This window comes from Suncus etruscus, chromosome 8 (assembly GCF_024139225.1).
Source record: "Suncus etruscus isolate mSunEtr1 chromosome 8, mSunEtr1.pri.cur, whole genome shotgun sequence".
In the NCBI taxonomy this organism is placed as follows: Eukaryota; Metazoa; Chordata; class Mammalia; order Eulipotyphla; family Soricidae; genus Suncus; species Suncus etruscus.
The window spans coordinates 7,832,374-7,848,252 of NC_064855.1; the positions used below are offsets into that span (position 1 = coordinate 7,832,374).

The 15,879-nt window shown below is 37.8% G+C and overlaps 1 protein-coding gene across 1 annotated transcript in view; it reads right to left on the reverse strand.

Annotated features, from left to right (window-relative positions):
• Window positions 1-15,879, reverse strand: part of CNTN5 (contactin 5) — a 636,787-nt gene that overhangs the window by 59,448 nt on the left and 561,460 nt on the right. Inside the window, exon 16 of the mRNA XM_049778604.1 lies at window positions 1,737-1,895. Coding sequence (XP_049634561.1) covers window positions 1,737-1,895 — 159 coding nt within the window. The remainder of the gene's footprint in view (window positions 1-1,736; window positions 1,896-15,879) is intronic.

The following is a 15,879-nucleotide window of genomic DNA, read 5'->3' on the forward strand; positions in this document are numbered from 1 at the left end:
TCAGTTTCTTCTCATGTTTAACTTAGTCAAGCAACAAAATGACCAACTCCACTCTGGCAATGTTCTGATGAAAAGAGATCACTACAGTCATATTTCTCTTACTACTTTTTTTTTGGGGGGGGGGACCACCCATGACAGTTCTCAGGTATTACTTCTGGCTCTGTGCTCAGGAATAACTTCTGGCAGGCTCAGGAGACCCAATGGGATATCAGGTATTGAACTCAGTTCAGCTGCATGCAAGACAACTGTCCTACCCACTGTGCTATTGCTCTGGCCCCTCTCTTACTACCTTTATATTTTACTGTAAAAGTAAAATCCCATTTATAGATACTAAAACAAACCCACAAGTCCCTGGTTTTGAATATTGCTAATTGTATTTACTCCTCACACCCTTCCACCACTATTTTAAACACCAATCTACTTACCATGGGCCTATGAGACCACCACCCTAGAAAGCAATGTGGCAGAAAGGAATGTGGCAGAGAAAAAGACTTTTTTTCATAGAGGACTTCTACAAAATGCTGAGTGACCTAGTGGCCATGCCTGCTATTCCTGCCCAACTATAGGATCCCTAGCTGCATGTTGGGGTACATCGAGGTCCTACCTGGCAGGGATCAGGGAACCATGAGGTTCCAGGGATCAAACTTGTGGCCTCAACATGCCAACAATGCCCTCCAGCCCTTTGATATCTTTCTCTCCCCTGCCACTTTTCAGCCAAATGATCTTTAAGGTCATGCTTATGAACACAGACATCTTAGAGGAAGGTAAATGCTGTGGACTTTAAATAATACCCTTTCATATTGGATTTTATTCCTATGGATACAAAGACTAGACAAGAAATGAACAATGGAGCAGTTTTTATAGCTAATGGTTTTGTGATTACTTCCACTGAATAGATAACACTTGGTAGAACAACACACACACACACACACACACACACACACACACACACACACAAATCCTGTCTATAAAACAATGACACAATCTGATCTCGGTGTGTAGTTTAGCTAATGACACTGCGCCAATGGCAGTTTTCTGATGTGAGGATTGTCTATTGGTATGTAAAACATCATCATGGGGGAAATCAGAGGGACAAATCCACAGAAACCCTTTTGCACTATTTTTCTGAACTTCGCTGTGCACAGTTATTGCACTAAACAGATATACATGAGGTGGCTGATTCTTAGAAAGAAGGCAGGGCTTATTGTTGGCATTTTGGTGTGGCGGGGGCACACACCACATGGCATTCAAAGATTACTCCTGGCTCTGCATTCATATATTTGCATCACTGTGCTCATAACAGCATTGTTCACAATAGCCAAAACATAAAATCATCTAAAAACCCATCAGTAGAGGACTGGATAAAGAAGCTGTGGCATATACACATAATGAGATAGTTCTCTATCTTTAAAATATTAAATTATGACTTTTAAAACAAAAAAAAAGAGAACTTATTCCTGGCAGATTTGGGGAACCATATAGGACAGTGGAGACTGAGCCCAGGACGGACACATGCAAGGCAAACACCATACTTGCTGTGCTATTTCTCTGGCCCTTACTTATTGGCTTAATAAACAGAACAAGGGACCAACAATTCAAATGTTTAACAAGGGCAACAAGAGCGAAGTTTCATGAAGCCCTAATAGATCTAACTGACTGTGATGCTTATCAAGTCCCATTCCAGGTACAGGAAAAGTTGTGCGCTTGTCCTAGGCTGCCATTCACCACCCACATACCTGTCTTCACTGTCTGCCAGCCCAGGGAGAAGGGGCTTCGAGCCTGCAGATTGTAGGAGGATACAGGACTGTGATTGTCAGCAGCAGGACCCCAGGACAGTGTGGCCGTGGTCTCAGTGATCTCCTCCACAATCACTACCCCTGGAGGGCCAGGGGGACCTAGAGGAGAGAAGGAACAGACAAAGTTAAGGAGAAGTCAAGATGAAAAGCCATGAGCAATGGGGGTTTCCAATTGGGTGATCTAATCAAGCATGTAGTCCTCTCAATGAAGGACACAGTGAGCAATGAAAAGTGACAGTAAAAAGTCATGGGAAGCAAGTTGATTCCCATGATCTCTTTGGCAGGGGCTGGTAATTGAATAAAAGCCCAATTTTTCTCCAACACTGTGTGCTTGGAGGCAACTACTACAGTTGGCATTATGTTTTATAGGGAAGGAAGAACTTGTTAGGGAGATACTCAGGGTATGAATGTCTATATTAACTATGGCTGCTGACATCCATCATGGCATGCACGAGGCAAAGCTCTCAGGCAATCTCACAGGCATCGTCACAAAGAACACAGGCAATCTTGTCTAAGGCTCCAAGGTGTGCTGTGCGAGATGCAAGCAGTGAATAGAGAATTTCAACATGAGCTTAACCATCTCAGGAGGATACCTGACATTTCTAGAAAATTAGATATAAGCTCTGTTGTTGCTGATGTTAATACTGAGAAGGACTGAGCAGGAGCAGAGACAAAGACTTAGATGGAAACAGCAGGAATGATTCCTATGGGAAGGAGGCCACAGGCAAGGCTGGGGCAGACAGCTGGCAGTGGGTGATGTGTTTCTGAGTAGAACAGAGGAAAGAAAACCTCGGGGATGGTAAGAAAAGAAGTGAAAAGTGCTCATGGCTGAGGGGTCTCAATGTCCTGCTAAAGGTGCAAAATCAACCTACAGAAAGCAAAGATGATGGGATAGGAATATTCCTGGAGAATGGGAAAGATCGGGAATAGTAAAGAACACACACACAGAGGAAAGATCTGGAATGAAACACAAATGCTTCAGAACACGTTTGGTGTTCAGGTCTGGGAGGGAGGAGCTGGCCAGTGAGCTAGTATGGAAGGGGGTATGGGTTAAGGAGTCTGTGAATTTGGTAAGGCCTCTCACCTCAGGTATATATTTATATACACATAATAGGAATGGGTGAGAGGAAAATCACTGAATCTGTGATTAAAGTGTGGGGTACTTTTAGGGGGTGCACTCAGCTTCTCCTGGCTCTGTGATCAGAGGTCAAATTCAAATGGATTAAAACCTTAATATCAGACCCCCAAACTAAAAATATATATAGAAGAAAATGTAGGTAAAACACTCTGAGACAAAAGGCATCTTCAGGGAGGAAATACCACTGTTCAAACAAATGGAAGCAGAGACAAACAAATGGAAGCACATTAAACTGAGAACTTCTCCACCTCAAAGGAAACAGTGACTAGGGTAAAAAGGTCATCCATGGAATGGGAGAAATTATCAAGCAGATAAAGGGCTAATATCTAAGATATACAAGATACTGATAGAACTTAACAAGAAACATCTAACTCCATCAAAAAATGAGGAGAAGAAATGAAAACATACTTCCTCAAAGGAAAAATACATATGACTAAAAGGCACATGAAAAAATGTTCCACATCACTAATCATCAGGGAGATGTAAATCAAAATATCAATGAGGTACCATCTCACACCATAGAGTCTGGCACACATCACAAAGAACAATAAGTGATGGTGGGGATGTGGAGAGAAAGGAACTCTCATTCACTGCTGGTGGGAATGCTGTCGAGTCCAGCCTTTATGGGAAACTATATGGAGATTCCTCAAAAAACTGGACTTGAACTCCCATATGATCCAGCTATACCACTCCTAGGGGTATACCCTAGGAACACAAAAACACAGCACAAAAAGGCCTTCTGCACACTATATTTATTGCGGTGCTATTTACAATAGCCAGAAGCTGGAAAAAACCCAGATGCCCAACAACAGGTGAGTGACTAGAGAAACTATGGCTCGTATACACAATAAAATACTATGCTGTTGTCAGGAAAAAGGAAATCGTGAAAATTTCTTATACATAGATAGACATGAAAACTATTATGCTGAGTGGAATGAGTCATAGGGAGAGAGAGACACAGAAGAGTCTCACTCATCTGTGGGATTTAAGAAAAATAAAAGACAGTATGGTAATAATACCCAGAGACAATAGAGATGGGGTTTGGAAGGACCAGCCTATAATATGATAATACCACAAAGACTGATGAGTGCAATTAGAGAAATAACTATACCAACAACTTTCATGACAATGGTAGTGAATGAGAGAAATAGAATGCTTGTCTCAAAGATTGGAAGAGGGTGGGGGAGAAGGGAGATAGGGGTCATTGGTTGCACTGGTGAAGGAGGTGTACATTTTATGCTTGAAACCCATCAAACATGTTTGGAACCATGTTGCTTAAATAAAGATATTTTAAAAAAAGAAAAAAGGATGGAAATTTAGTCCATGTTCTTAAAAAGAAACTACAAATATTGACCTGTATTTAGCTCTTCTATATTGCTTATTTTCATCCATTCTATTCACCTCTTCAAATAGTAGTTAAAAGTAGCCACCTCTCTGTGAGGGACAATAGAGACATGTTGAAAATACCTATTGGCTAACATGTATTAGATATTTTTTATTTTTGAGTGCTAAAACTTTCTATTTATTTTAAAGGAAGGGTTACCTACTTTAATAACAAGCAAAAGTTGCTCTAAATGTTTTAAAGAATCAGAGGGCTGGAATAAGAATTGGAATTTATAACATAATTAATAACCATAAATGATTATTCTTTATATGTGAGTTTTTTCCTAGATATAATCATTATCAAAATTATCAGTCAGAGCAAAAATTTATGTTTTGGAGATAATTATTGTGCTGTGCAATGATTTATAATCAGAAACCAAAGTAAATAGGTAATTGTATAATTATCATGTTTAAATAATAAATCCATATTTGACTAATAATATTGGAAGTGTTCATAGTAAGTAGAAAACCCAATTCCAAGTGTATATAAATATAAAATGTAGGAATAATAACTTTTCAAATCTGCAAAGGAAGAAACTGGAAATGTATTAAAGAGTTCACAGTGGTTACCACTTAAGAGGTTAGAAAATACAGGTTAATTTTATTTTTTGTTCTTATTTGAATTTTTCATTTCTGTACAACAAACAAATTCTTGTGTATCACTTTAAAAGACATCATGAATGAATGCATCATATTGTGCACCGATGGGGACAGGATTTCAGCCTCAGTAGTTTTGAAGTCCACAGGCAAAATTTTTCACCAAAACCAAATGCCAGGTACTAATAAAGCCAAGTTCAAGTGTTTTGAGGCTAAACCGTACATCTCATTTTAGTCTTTGTTTATTTCTTTCAAGGCAACAATTACTTTTCTGTAAGTTGTACTAGTCTGAATATTCAACATGGCCCTTGAACTTTATTAAACCCTAAATCTATATTTGTAGAATAAAGGAAAGGAAGAAAAGGATGTAGAAAGGAGAAATAAAGAAGAAAAGATAGTTATGTTTTGAATTTGGAATTCTGTGCAACAAATTGCAACTAAAAGAATTTCTCAAAATAAAGCAGTTGTTATTATATAAGACAGTCAATATCACAATGTCTTTCTATGTTAAAACAAAATACAATTGAACAAAATTTCATTAATATAGAGTGGGGCATGGAGAGAAATGATAAATAGCTCCATGAATAAAAAACATTTCGTATTATTTGACAATAAAGTTCACTGTCATTAGAAATTTAGAGTTAGTCTATAGCAGATGGTTTCTCTAAATTCTAAAAAAACAGAAACATTTATCTAAACATATTACTAAAAAATATTCTGAGAACTCAGTGATGAGATAGACATTTAGAGGTAAATTAAATAAAAGTTTCAACCATAAGAAAAGTGAAGATGAGATTCATGGTTATTATATTAGTATTGCTTTGTCAATGTTCTATTTACTGAGAAAAATACATTTTAAACATTCTATCTTGCATACTGGCTTTATATATAAGTATAAATATAAGTGGGATTATATAATTTTATATTTATATAAATATGAATGTATATATTCAGAGGTAAACTATGCTAATATTAACTCAATATGACTGACATCTCTTTTCAAGGATTGCTTATATATATATATATATATATATATATATTTTTTTTTTTTTTTTGGCTTTTGGGCCACACCCGGCAATGCTCAGGGGTTACTCCTGGCTGTCTGCTCAGAAATAGCTCCTGGCAGGCACGGGGGACCATATGGGACACCGGGATTCGAACCAACCACCTTTGGTCCTGGATCGGCTGCTTGCAAGGCAAACGCCACTGTGCTATCTCTCCAGGCCCGCTTATATTTCTTTTGCCATATTCTGGCCCTTTTAAGATCAGGGAGTAAATTTCCTTTTCAAGAGCATTTCTGTAGCTAATTTACAAAAGGCTTTCTTTGAAAAATAGATTAATAAGAGATAAATGTCTCAGACATGACAAATGTGTGGCAGCAGTTATGGTCTGAATGTCACACAGTCACCACTCATTTAGCAGAAACCGTATCGATTTTATACTTAGCTACAATGCTTCAGTGTCAGATGGGGCACTGTTTGGTGAGTCCTCCCCCCTCTGGGAAGAGTATTAGGGCCACTAAAATAAATATTTTATTTGAAAATCAATGGAAAAAAAACAGATACAATCTCTTCATGGCAAGGACTGTGAGACAACACAGGTCCCCACACCCCAAACAGAAGTCATTTGCTGGTGTGCTGGCCTCTGCTCTGTCCAGGGTTTCCCACAATTTCTCTCATGACTGAGGCTCAGTGAGAGAACCTTCTTTTGGGAAGCTAAAACCAAGACGCAATTAAAGTATCAATGTCCTTAGAGCCCTGAAACTGAATTCACATAGACATCAAGCTGGTGACACAAAACATGGCACGGAGACTTTGTGGAACTGGTAAACAGTGTCACAGAGCCAAAAAATAATCAACTGTCACCATTGACTCAGAGCAGGAGGGAATGTCTGAGATAAGGAAACTCCTCAGAAAAAGAGAGTCTTCCTTTATTTTTGGGGAAAAAGTTGATTCTGGGGTTGTTTTGACAACTAGATGAGGGCTGTTTTCAGCTCAAAGGTAATTGAGATAAAGTGTGTCTACAAAGGAAGAAGAGAGCTGATTTCCTGTAATGTCAGTATCTTTGCTGCTTGAGGACAAATGTACTAGACCTCAGGACTTTTGGGGGGTGACAGGAAGTTCCATGTGGCAGTGCTGTGGGGCTCAGCAGTGACACGGCCATATATGGCAGAAATGGGCAGTAGTGGCTATTGAGGACCAAGACTGAGTGGCCCATGTTCTTGAGAGGGCTCCTCCCTACTAATCAACTGAACCACATAATTGGCCCAACAATGATTCTCAAAAAGCTCCCTTACAGTGCTGAGGTGTAACTCCTACACCAAGTGACCTACGAGTGCCCTTCTCACTCAGATGCTTGATGCTGGTATTACTGAGTCAGTTGAATCCACCAATAAAGTTTGATGCCCAACCAAACTCCTGGGTTTATTCTATCTTATTTTCTACACCATACTTGGTATTTCCATTTTAAATCAATACTGGGGACTTTACTCCTATTTTTTTTTCACATGCACTTTAACTGAAAAATAAACAACTTGTTGAAATTTAAAACATTAAACAGGTCTTTGTTTTAAACTGTTCAAAACAAAACTTTCAGTAAAACTTGATAAATATGCTGCAATATCTTAAGTTGGTTCTATTTTGAAGCCCACAAAGAATGCTTGGGGACATAAACCTCTTACCATTAACCATGTATAGGAGGAAAATACTGTAAAAGAAAAGACAGAAAAACAGTAGTCATTCCTGGTCCAAATCCAACAAAAGAAAGATTAACTATCATTTGGAATTAATGCTGAGAAATAACTATCTATGTTGCAAAGTGTTTATTTTTTGGGAAGAAGGTATACCCAGTATCGTGGATGATACTTGGCCTTGAAATCAAGAATCACCCCTGTCAGGCTTGGGAGACCATATGGGATGCTAGAGTTTGAACTCAAATTGGCCACATGCAAGACAAATAACTTATCTATTGTACTATGTCTCAACCACAGCAACGAGTATTTTTTTAAATGTCTATGAGGTTTAGCCATATATTACCATGATCCATCTAGTTCAAAAGACCATTTTGTACAAAACTGACTGAAACCATGATATATGAGTAATGACAAAGTATAACATTGAAAAGCAACAGTCAATCATATGATTTAAGTGAACCCTTTCTGGGGCCTTCAATCTCTTGAAACTAAACACCTCTTCTCTGTTTCTAACTGGACAACCAAGGATGGAAAGGAGAACAAAGCAAGTCTACTATTGTAATACTTTCTAAAGCAATATAATTTTCAGCTTATTTGTTCATCATCATCATATTTATACTATAAATTTAATTTTAATACTGTAATTATAATGATCACCTAGGATATATGCAATGTGGTCCTTAGGCATAAAATTTGGTTTCCCCTTCCCTTTGCTGTTTGAAAGTGGTTTGGGCTTTGGGGTTCTTCTGCCTTGGGGTGGAAGCTCTGATATTCATTGTACATATTTACAGCACACAGTGCTTCTACTCAGAGTTGAAATCAACTGCAACTCCCCCACTTCTTTGCATGTTCTTTTATAAATGGTGGTTTTCTTCTTTGTAATTTAGGAAGAGGAGAGTTAAAATTGTTATTCTGTAATTTGCTCTCAACTTGTAGTCCTAGTGCCTAACACTAGGTATATAGTATAGTTTTTATTGGAACAAATTTTTAATCAAGGAAGGTATATTTTTTAAATTAAGATTATCACAGATGTTGAGCTATGTTTGCACACATATCCGCTTTTTTTTTTTTTGCCACACCTGATGATGCTCATGGGGTTACTCCTGGCAATGCACTCAGAAATCACTCCTGGTTTGGGGGACCATGTGGGACGCTGGAGGATCAAACCACAGTCCATCCTGAGTCAGCTGCATGCAAGGCAAATGCCCTACCTCTGTGCCATTGCTCAGGCCCCAACACATATCCACTTGTTTTTAAAGTAATTTTTTTTGTGACCAAAAGTGAATAACAAATCTTGCACATATCCGCTTTTTAACCAAAGTATGAAAGAGCAACAAAATGTTACAAAATTAAGAACTATTCTGAAGCCAACAAATTGTAACTACTTGTATTATACTTAGTAGTACTGAATCTGCATTTCTGTGATTAGAACTTTGGAGTTGTGTGCTATACAGATGATCAGAAAAATATTAGCTACCCTCTTAAAAATGAAAAAAAAATGGGTTTATAATGTATTTTTTTTTATCTCTGAGCCATATCCCTGCTCTTTGTTGTTAAAGGTCTGTGTTTTCATGTCTTCACAGCAAACCCAGTACTAATACCTTCTTATGAATGGAAATTTTGTTTCATAAGGCTCAGATAATTCATAATGATCATATTACATCTTATCCCACAGTGGACTTGGAGGTCAATTCTGATTCTTATCTGAGTTTTGACTCTTCACTACTGCATGGCCTCACATTGTTTAGCATCGGCAAGCTTTCAGAAATGAAAAACTGAACAAGAATAAATGATTTTTCTTTTCTTTTCTTTTTTGGGTTTTGGGCCACACCCAGTGACACTCAGGGGTTACTTCTGGCTCTGTGCTCAGAAATCACTCCTGGCTTGGGGGACCATATGGGATGCCAGGGGATAGACCCTTGGTCCATCCTAGGCTAGTGCAGGCTAGGCTAGTGTGGGCAAGGCAGAGATGCCTTACCGCTTGTGGTCCCTCAAATAAATGATTTTTCTATTGACTAAAAAATGGCTTAATAGGTATCTAACTTAGACTTGTCTCTCCTGAGAAGTGAGTGAAGCTCTGAAGAATAAGGATGGCTCTTGTCAGTCTCTGTATTGACCATCTCACCAGTTCTGATTGTTACACTGGTTCCAGCAACTCAGTGCAAATCAAATGGCTTCAGCAGGAGGGACACGGTGCAAAGTGACAAATCCAGAATGGCATCAGTCTAGCTCTGCTAGTGCTTTCTCCTATTCTACACAAACAAGATCACATTTTGATTCTCTTATTTTAGGTGATTAGCCTAATGATTGTGATGAGGTTAAGTCCAACCTTATAAATGACAGAGCAGAGAGATGGAACCAATCTGATCTTAGAAAATCTGAGACACTAATCAGCAAATTAAAAAACAAACTGCTTAAGCTGCCTGTCAGGAGAGTTAATAAATTGTGTAAGCCAATTTGAGTTTTGGTTTTATATTACTCGCACCGGGGAGCATCCTAAGATGCAAGGGATAGGAGAGAACTCTCTTGGTTTATTAGGGATTAAAACAGGAGTAATTCCTTATCTGTGCTAAGAATGGTTCTATTAGCATAAATACCCGAAGAAGAGGATCGCCAACAATATCTAATTACTTCAAATAAAACGGCTGGAATTGAAAAATGACAAGTCAATTGGGAAAATTGGCAGAAGAGCTGGCTGACTAGGAGCAAACAGGCAGATGGGTAAATACTTAATACGGTGAAATTATTTAAATGACTTAAAATTTTACCTCTAGGATACTGGAATAATCACTTTTCTGGGGGAGGTGGTTAAGGATAAATCTCATGCCTCAGACATTTCAGGCCTCTGCTCTACCACTGAACTCCCTCCCCAGTCCCTGGAATAATTGTTTTTGGATAAAGATTTGTGACTTATTACAGAGGAACTAAAATCTGTCAGCATTGAGTGAGAAAAGATGACTTGCTTCTGGGAGACTTAGGTTCTCCTTCAGGTCTTGCCATTTTCTAGCCAGGGAACTTAGAAATCTTCTTTCTTCCAAATGCAGAAAATTCTCCACATGCTAAAGTTAGGAGGATAGGTTTCTTAGTGAGGATGCTAAGAAAACAGTTTCTCTGAGTTTGCATTTACACATGAAACATATAGTCCTCCCTCCCCCTTTTTTTGGGGAGGGGGGAAGCAAATATGCCAAACAGCTGGCAAAATAGAACAGAATTTCTGGAAAGGGAAATTAGGGTTTAAGCTCCACAAGAGAAGCTGGAGTCTATAAAGGTAGAGAAGAAAATGAGAGAAAACAATAATACTTGGGGCAATAAGCTACATAGGTCTAGAAGCATTACCAGTAGATAATTTTGAAGGACAATGGGACTGACATATTAGAATTTATAAAGAAATAGTCCAGAGTTAGAACAGAATATGAATTATAGGATTATGTGCATGAGTAGATGGGAAGAATAATGGTAGAATATAAAAGAAATGTGGAGGAGCAACTCAAATTAAACAAAGCTAAAATCAAGTGAAATAAATTCTGATAACTATACTAAAGTGCAAAGACAGAAAGATGCTTCTTTGTAGGTGCATGTAGAGGGCTGACAAGGTCAGGAATCACTGGGAACAAGTATTGTAATGAGAACTGGTAGTTTGCAGAGTGATGTGGCTGAATAACATGGGAAGCTTATGGAAAGAAAAAATATGAGCTTATGGAAAGAAAAAACATGCAGTCAACATGTTTATGGATGCTTATTGTTCTCTAAATAGAAACAAGGGGCATTGCATCTAAAAACATGGCAAGTATGAAGGAAATCATGATTTTAATGTTGGAACTGATTTTTTTTTGTAGCTGAAGACCCTGTGAATTAAGTAATGCCCACAAGAAGCCAAGACTGATAAACTGGGAGGCCCCAACTACAGTAGATTCAAGTTGTTATCTAAGCTTTTAGGGTACATATTATTAAAGATCATGACTTACAAGACAGAATTTCTGGAACACAGGACTCCACAATTGCAAATAGGACACAATAATAAAATGCTTTGGCCTGGGCCCGGAGAGATAGCACAGCGGTGTTTGCCTTGCAAGCAGCCGATCCAGGACCAAAGGTGGTTGGTTCGAATCCCGGTGTCCCATATGGTCCCCCGTGCCTGCCAGGAGCTATTTCTGAGCAGATAGCCAGGAGTCATCCCTGAGCACCACCGGGTGTGGCCCAAAAACCAAAAAAAAAAAAAATGCTTTGGCCCAAATGACTGATGTATTATTGATAGTCCAAAGACTTCACTCTTAGAGATAAAATAGTAGTAGTCATGTGGCTCTTTACTTTTGGTCTATTTTATTTCATCTTCAGATGCTCAATGTGGCTAAGTTGAGGATATGAATAATTCTTTGATTTCTGAATTTAGTTTTTAACATTTCTTGCAGAAATATATCAGTGTATATGTGCTAGGATGGGTGCATGTATGCGTGTGTGCCCACGAAACAGAATAGGGTGAGACTGGAAATAGAATGGAGTCATGAAAGTATGCTCCTTTCTCCCAAAAAAGTTGCAAGGCATTTCCCCTTAATATTTTGACACTCTAGGAAGAAAATGCTCAATAAAAAAATGAATCAAATAATTGTAGATGTAAAACAGAGTAAAAGTGAAAATCTTATAGGGGGGGGGGAAACAGCTCTAGAGTTGAGAAATAAAAAAGGAGTCAACCACATATATATTTTAGGCAAGGGTTTTTCAGCAGAGAGCATGAATGAAAAAATATTGTTGATGAATTGAGCATATTTGTGGAGCAGAAAATATTCTGGCATATTGAAAGCAAAGTGATGGAAAAGGATGAAGAAGGGAAAGTAGGCATTTAAACAATTTGAAGGCAGTGGATTTGAAATTCATGTTGAGTATGATGGGAGAGCATTGGCCACCATGTAAGAAAAGCCAAAGAAAATAAGCTACTGAAAACTGGGTCACAAGTTTGGTCTGGAGAAAGTCTAGTGGGAAATGAGGTTCACCATTAAAAATAAAATAAAACATAGGAATATTTTCCTAGGCAATAGGACTTGGTAGAAAGTATAAATTGTGAGTTCAATAAGTCGTCTCCAATGGGTTTTTTAATGGTACAATTGTTTATTTGAAGTTGTCAGTATAGTTCTGCTTTGCATACTACTCTTTCACAATCGTATTGAGAGAGTGATAATTGTTCTACTTCTGTTTTAAGAAAAAAACAAAATGATTTTATATTTTTCCAACGACGGTCTTACATAAACTTGGAATTTTTCACACATTTGTGCTGGTAGGTTGAATTTGTGAGCATGAACTCTCAGTGAAATTCTGACTCTATGAGTTTAGACCAATGAGTCTATCTCACCAATGGGTCTTTCTGCTCCTGTGGCCAGCATTTCTCTTACATACTGTCCCATTGACTGACAGATACAACCAAGGAGGTAGATTAGAAGTTTTCAAGCTTTCTATACCTGCGGACCATCTCCGGTCTCTATGATAGAATTGGCTCAGACCCAGTAAGTTGTAAACTAAAATGATTTATTCCACTTTTAGTTCCACTTTTGTGAACTAGAATTTTTTTTCCATTTTTTAATTTTGGGGTGAAACATCATATTAGTGGCTCTCCATACCATTAAGCTTAAAATATATATATTTTCATGTTCTTCTATAGAAAAATACAAATATCTTGTCGTTACAAACTTCAGGTGAAAGATCAATTAACCCAGAAATCTAGGAAGATAAGTAGGCAGACGTATTTAATGTATTTTTTACACAAGTTGAGGTTGTACACCTTGTATATATTCCAATATAAAAGTCATGTAGTCCATCCATCGAAGAGGCTCCTTCTGAAATGGAAAATAGATATGTGAGGGAAGATTGTACAAGAGTAATTAAAAATAATCAACTTGTTTATTTAAAACCTAAAGCTACCCAGATGCTACACTGAAATTGATTTATTAAGCTAGTAATACATAAATTCTAACAGACAAGTTAAAGAAATTCTGTACAAAAATACCATATGGGGTGCTAAAATATGCAAGGTACCATGTTTATGCAAAGCTTTCTATAAATCCAATATTGGGATTTTGGTGTATGACTCATTACACTCTGCAATGCAAATTAAGATAAAAATGTGTGTATATGGATGTTTAACTTGTTCAATTTCATTATTCATCTATAAATGACTTAAAGATATCTTTGTGACTTATTTTCTCAAATATACCATAGGCTGAACTTGGAATTACTACTTCTAGTGACATTTCAGTGTTTTACAGTTATAAAGACTAATCTTAGACAAGAATATCCTTGACAATACTATGGATAATACTATGTCAGAAACTATCTTTAATTTCCCCCCTGAAAACCTGTCTATTTGTTCTCATTTACTTAGAAAACATTATTATTTTCCTCCACATGAGCAACAAGATCAACAAGGTATGTATCTATTATAAGAGACATATTTCATGGTGATGGAAATGAACAAAAGTTGACAAACTAGTATCTGGGGTTATTAATTCCATATTAACTAACTGAGCATATCAACTGTCCCCTATGGACTTAAAAGGAATGAATATGACTTCCTAAGTGCTTGACATATCGAGAAAAGGCTGGGATATAATGGAGAAAGAACTATCTTAGTGGTTTCTTGATGACTGTGGGCTTATACTCTGAGTATTTTTGCTCTGCAACTGTCAGAAGACGTTTACCATTATGTAATGTAGCACCAGAGCTCAGCTCAGACTGAACAATGACCGCTGTCAGATGGTGACAGTGAACTTGGTACAAGCCCAAGTCAGCATCTAAGTCATTTGGAGAAATGAAGACAGTAGGTCTTGCAGAAGCACTAAACTCAAGCTGTCCTGGATGCAGGCTAATTTGTAACAGATGCTCCATATAACGGATGGATTACAGGGCCTGGGATGCAGCTGATCCCATTCAGTGGGTATGATCGATGCTGCTTATTATCTCGACTCAACATTCTGTGAGCTGAGGGTGGGAGACAAATATGTGAGCTTTGATTTACTGGTACATACAAATCAGGTGATACAATGTCTTTGCAAGAGTGATTAGGTATTTCAAATGAATTTTACTAATAACTTCTCATAGAAGAAATAATTATATAAATCAATGATAAGCTGAACAAAATATGTAGTTCAACCAGATTTGCTTAATGGCATAGTTGTCCATGATTAAAAAACACTCATGATAAACCAAACCAGAATGCTTGTAAATGAGAACACTGGCATTTTAGTATAGGTGATTAATTTTTGTGTTCTTCTTCCTTTGAAATTTTCCTACTTTTGACCTAAAATATTTTGCCATGGGAGACAGAATTACAGATGAACTTAAAAAAATAACTCATATATGTGGTTTTAATTTTTAAAACACCATGTTAATTTCACTAGTAATTTCCAAATTCTTTCCTGTCCTTGATTTTCTACTTAACATTTCTTCATTGTTTTATTGGTAACTAAACCAAAAAAAGATATGACAATATTTATAGAATATTGGATATTTGTCTCTTTAAGTACTGAATGTATGATTTAACCAATTTTATTATGTATGCATCTGCTTAGACCAAATTGGTATCCTCTCTGTATTCCCTGCACAGTTAGTGGTGTTTCATTGATAAGAAGCAGTGATTTTTTTGTTTATTTGTTTGTTTTTGTTTTGGGGCCACACTCAGTGATGCTCAGGGTTACTCCTGGCTATTTGCTCAGAAATAGCTCCTGGGTTGGGGGGACCATATGGGATGCAGGGGGATCAAACCTTGGTTCGTCCTAGGCTAGATCAGGCAAGGCGGACTCCTTACCGCTCTCGCCACAGCTCTGGCCCCAAGAAGCAGTGATCTTAAGAGTGACGCCCTTACTACATCAGCCTGTGTGTCTGAGCTGCCATGAAATAGTGTTTTTGTATTTCACCTTGTCTTACTCAGTCCTGGGGACTCTGTGTGACTCTACTTGGAGCCCTTCAAAGTTTAGTTCTAATATTGGAAATTCCACACTGCAAAGACAACCTTTGCAGCTTGCTCAAGTCTGAACATTGAGTGGAAATAAAAAATGATCAGACTTAAGCACCAAACCCAAAGTTAATGATCAGACTTAAGCACCAAACCCAAAGTTAATGACACCAGAATCGATACCAAATCTACAGCAAGCTATACAGAAAGGAGACCTTTTACACTAGCAGTCCAAGGCGCAAAGAGGGGAGGTATGGAATGCATGCTGGGAACAGGGGTGGAGGGAGGACAACACTGGTGGTGGGAATGGCCTAATTCTTTATCACCATGTAAC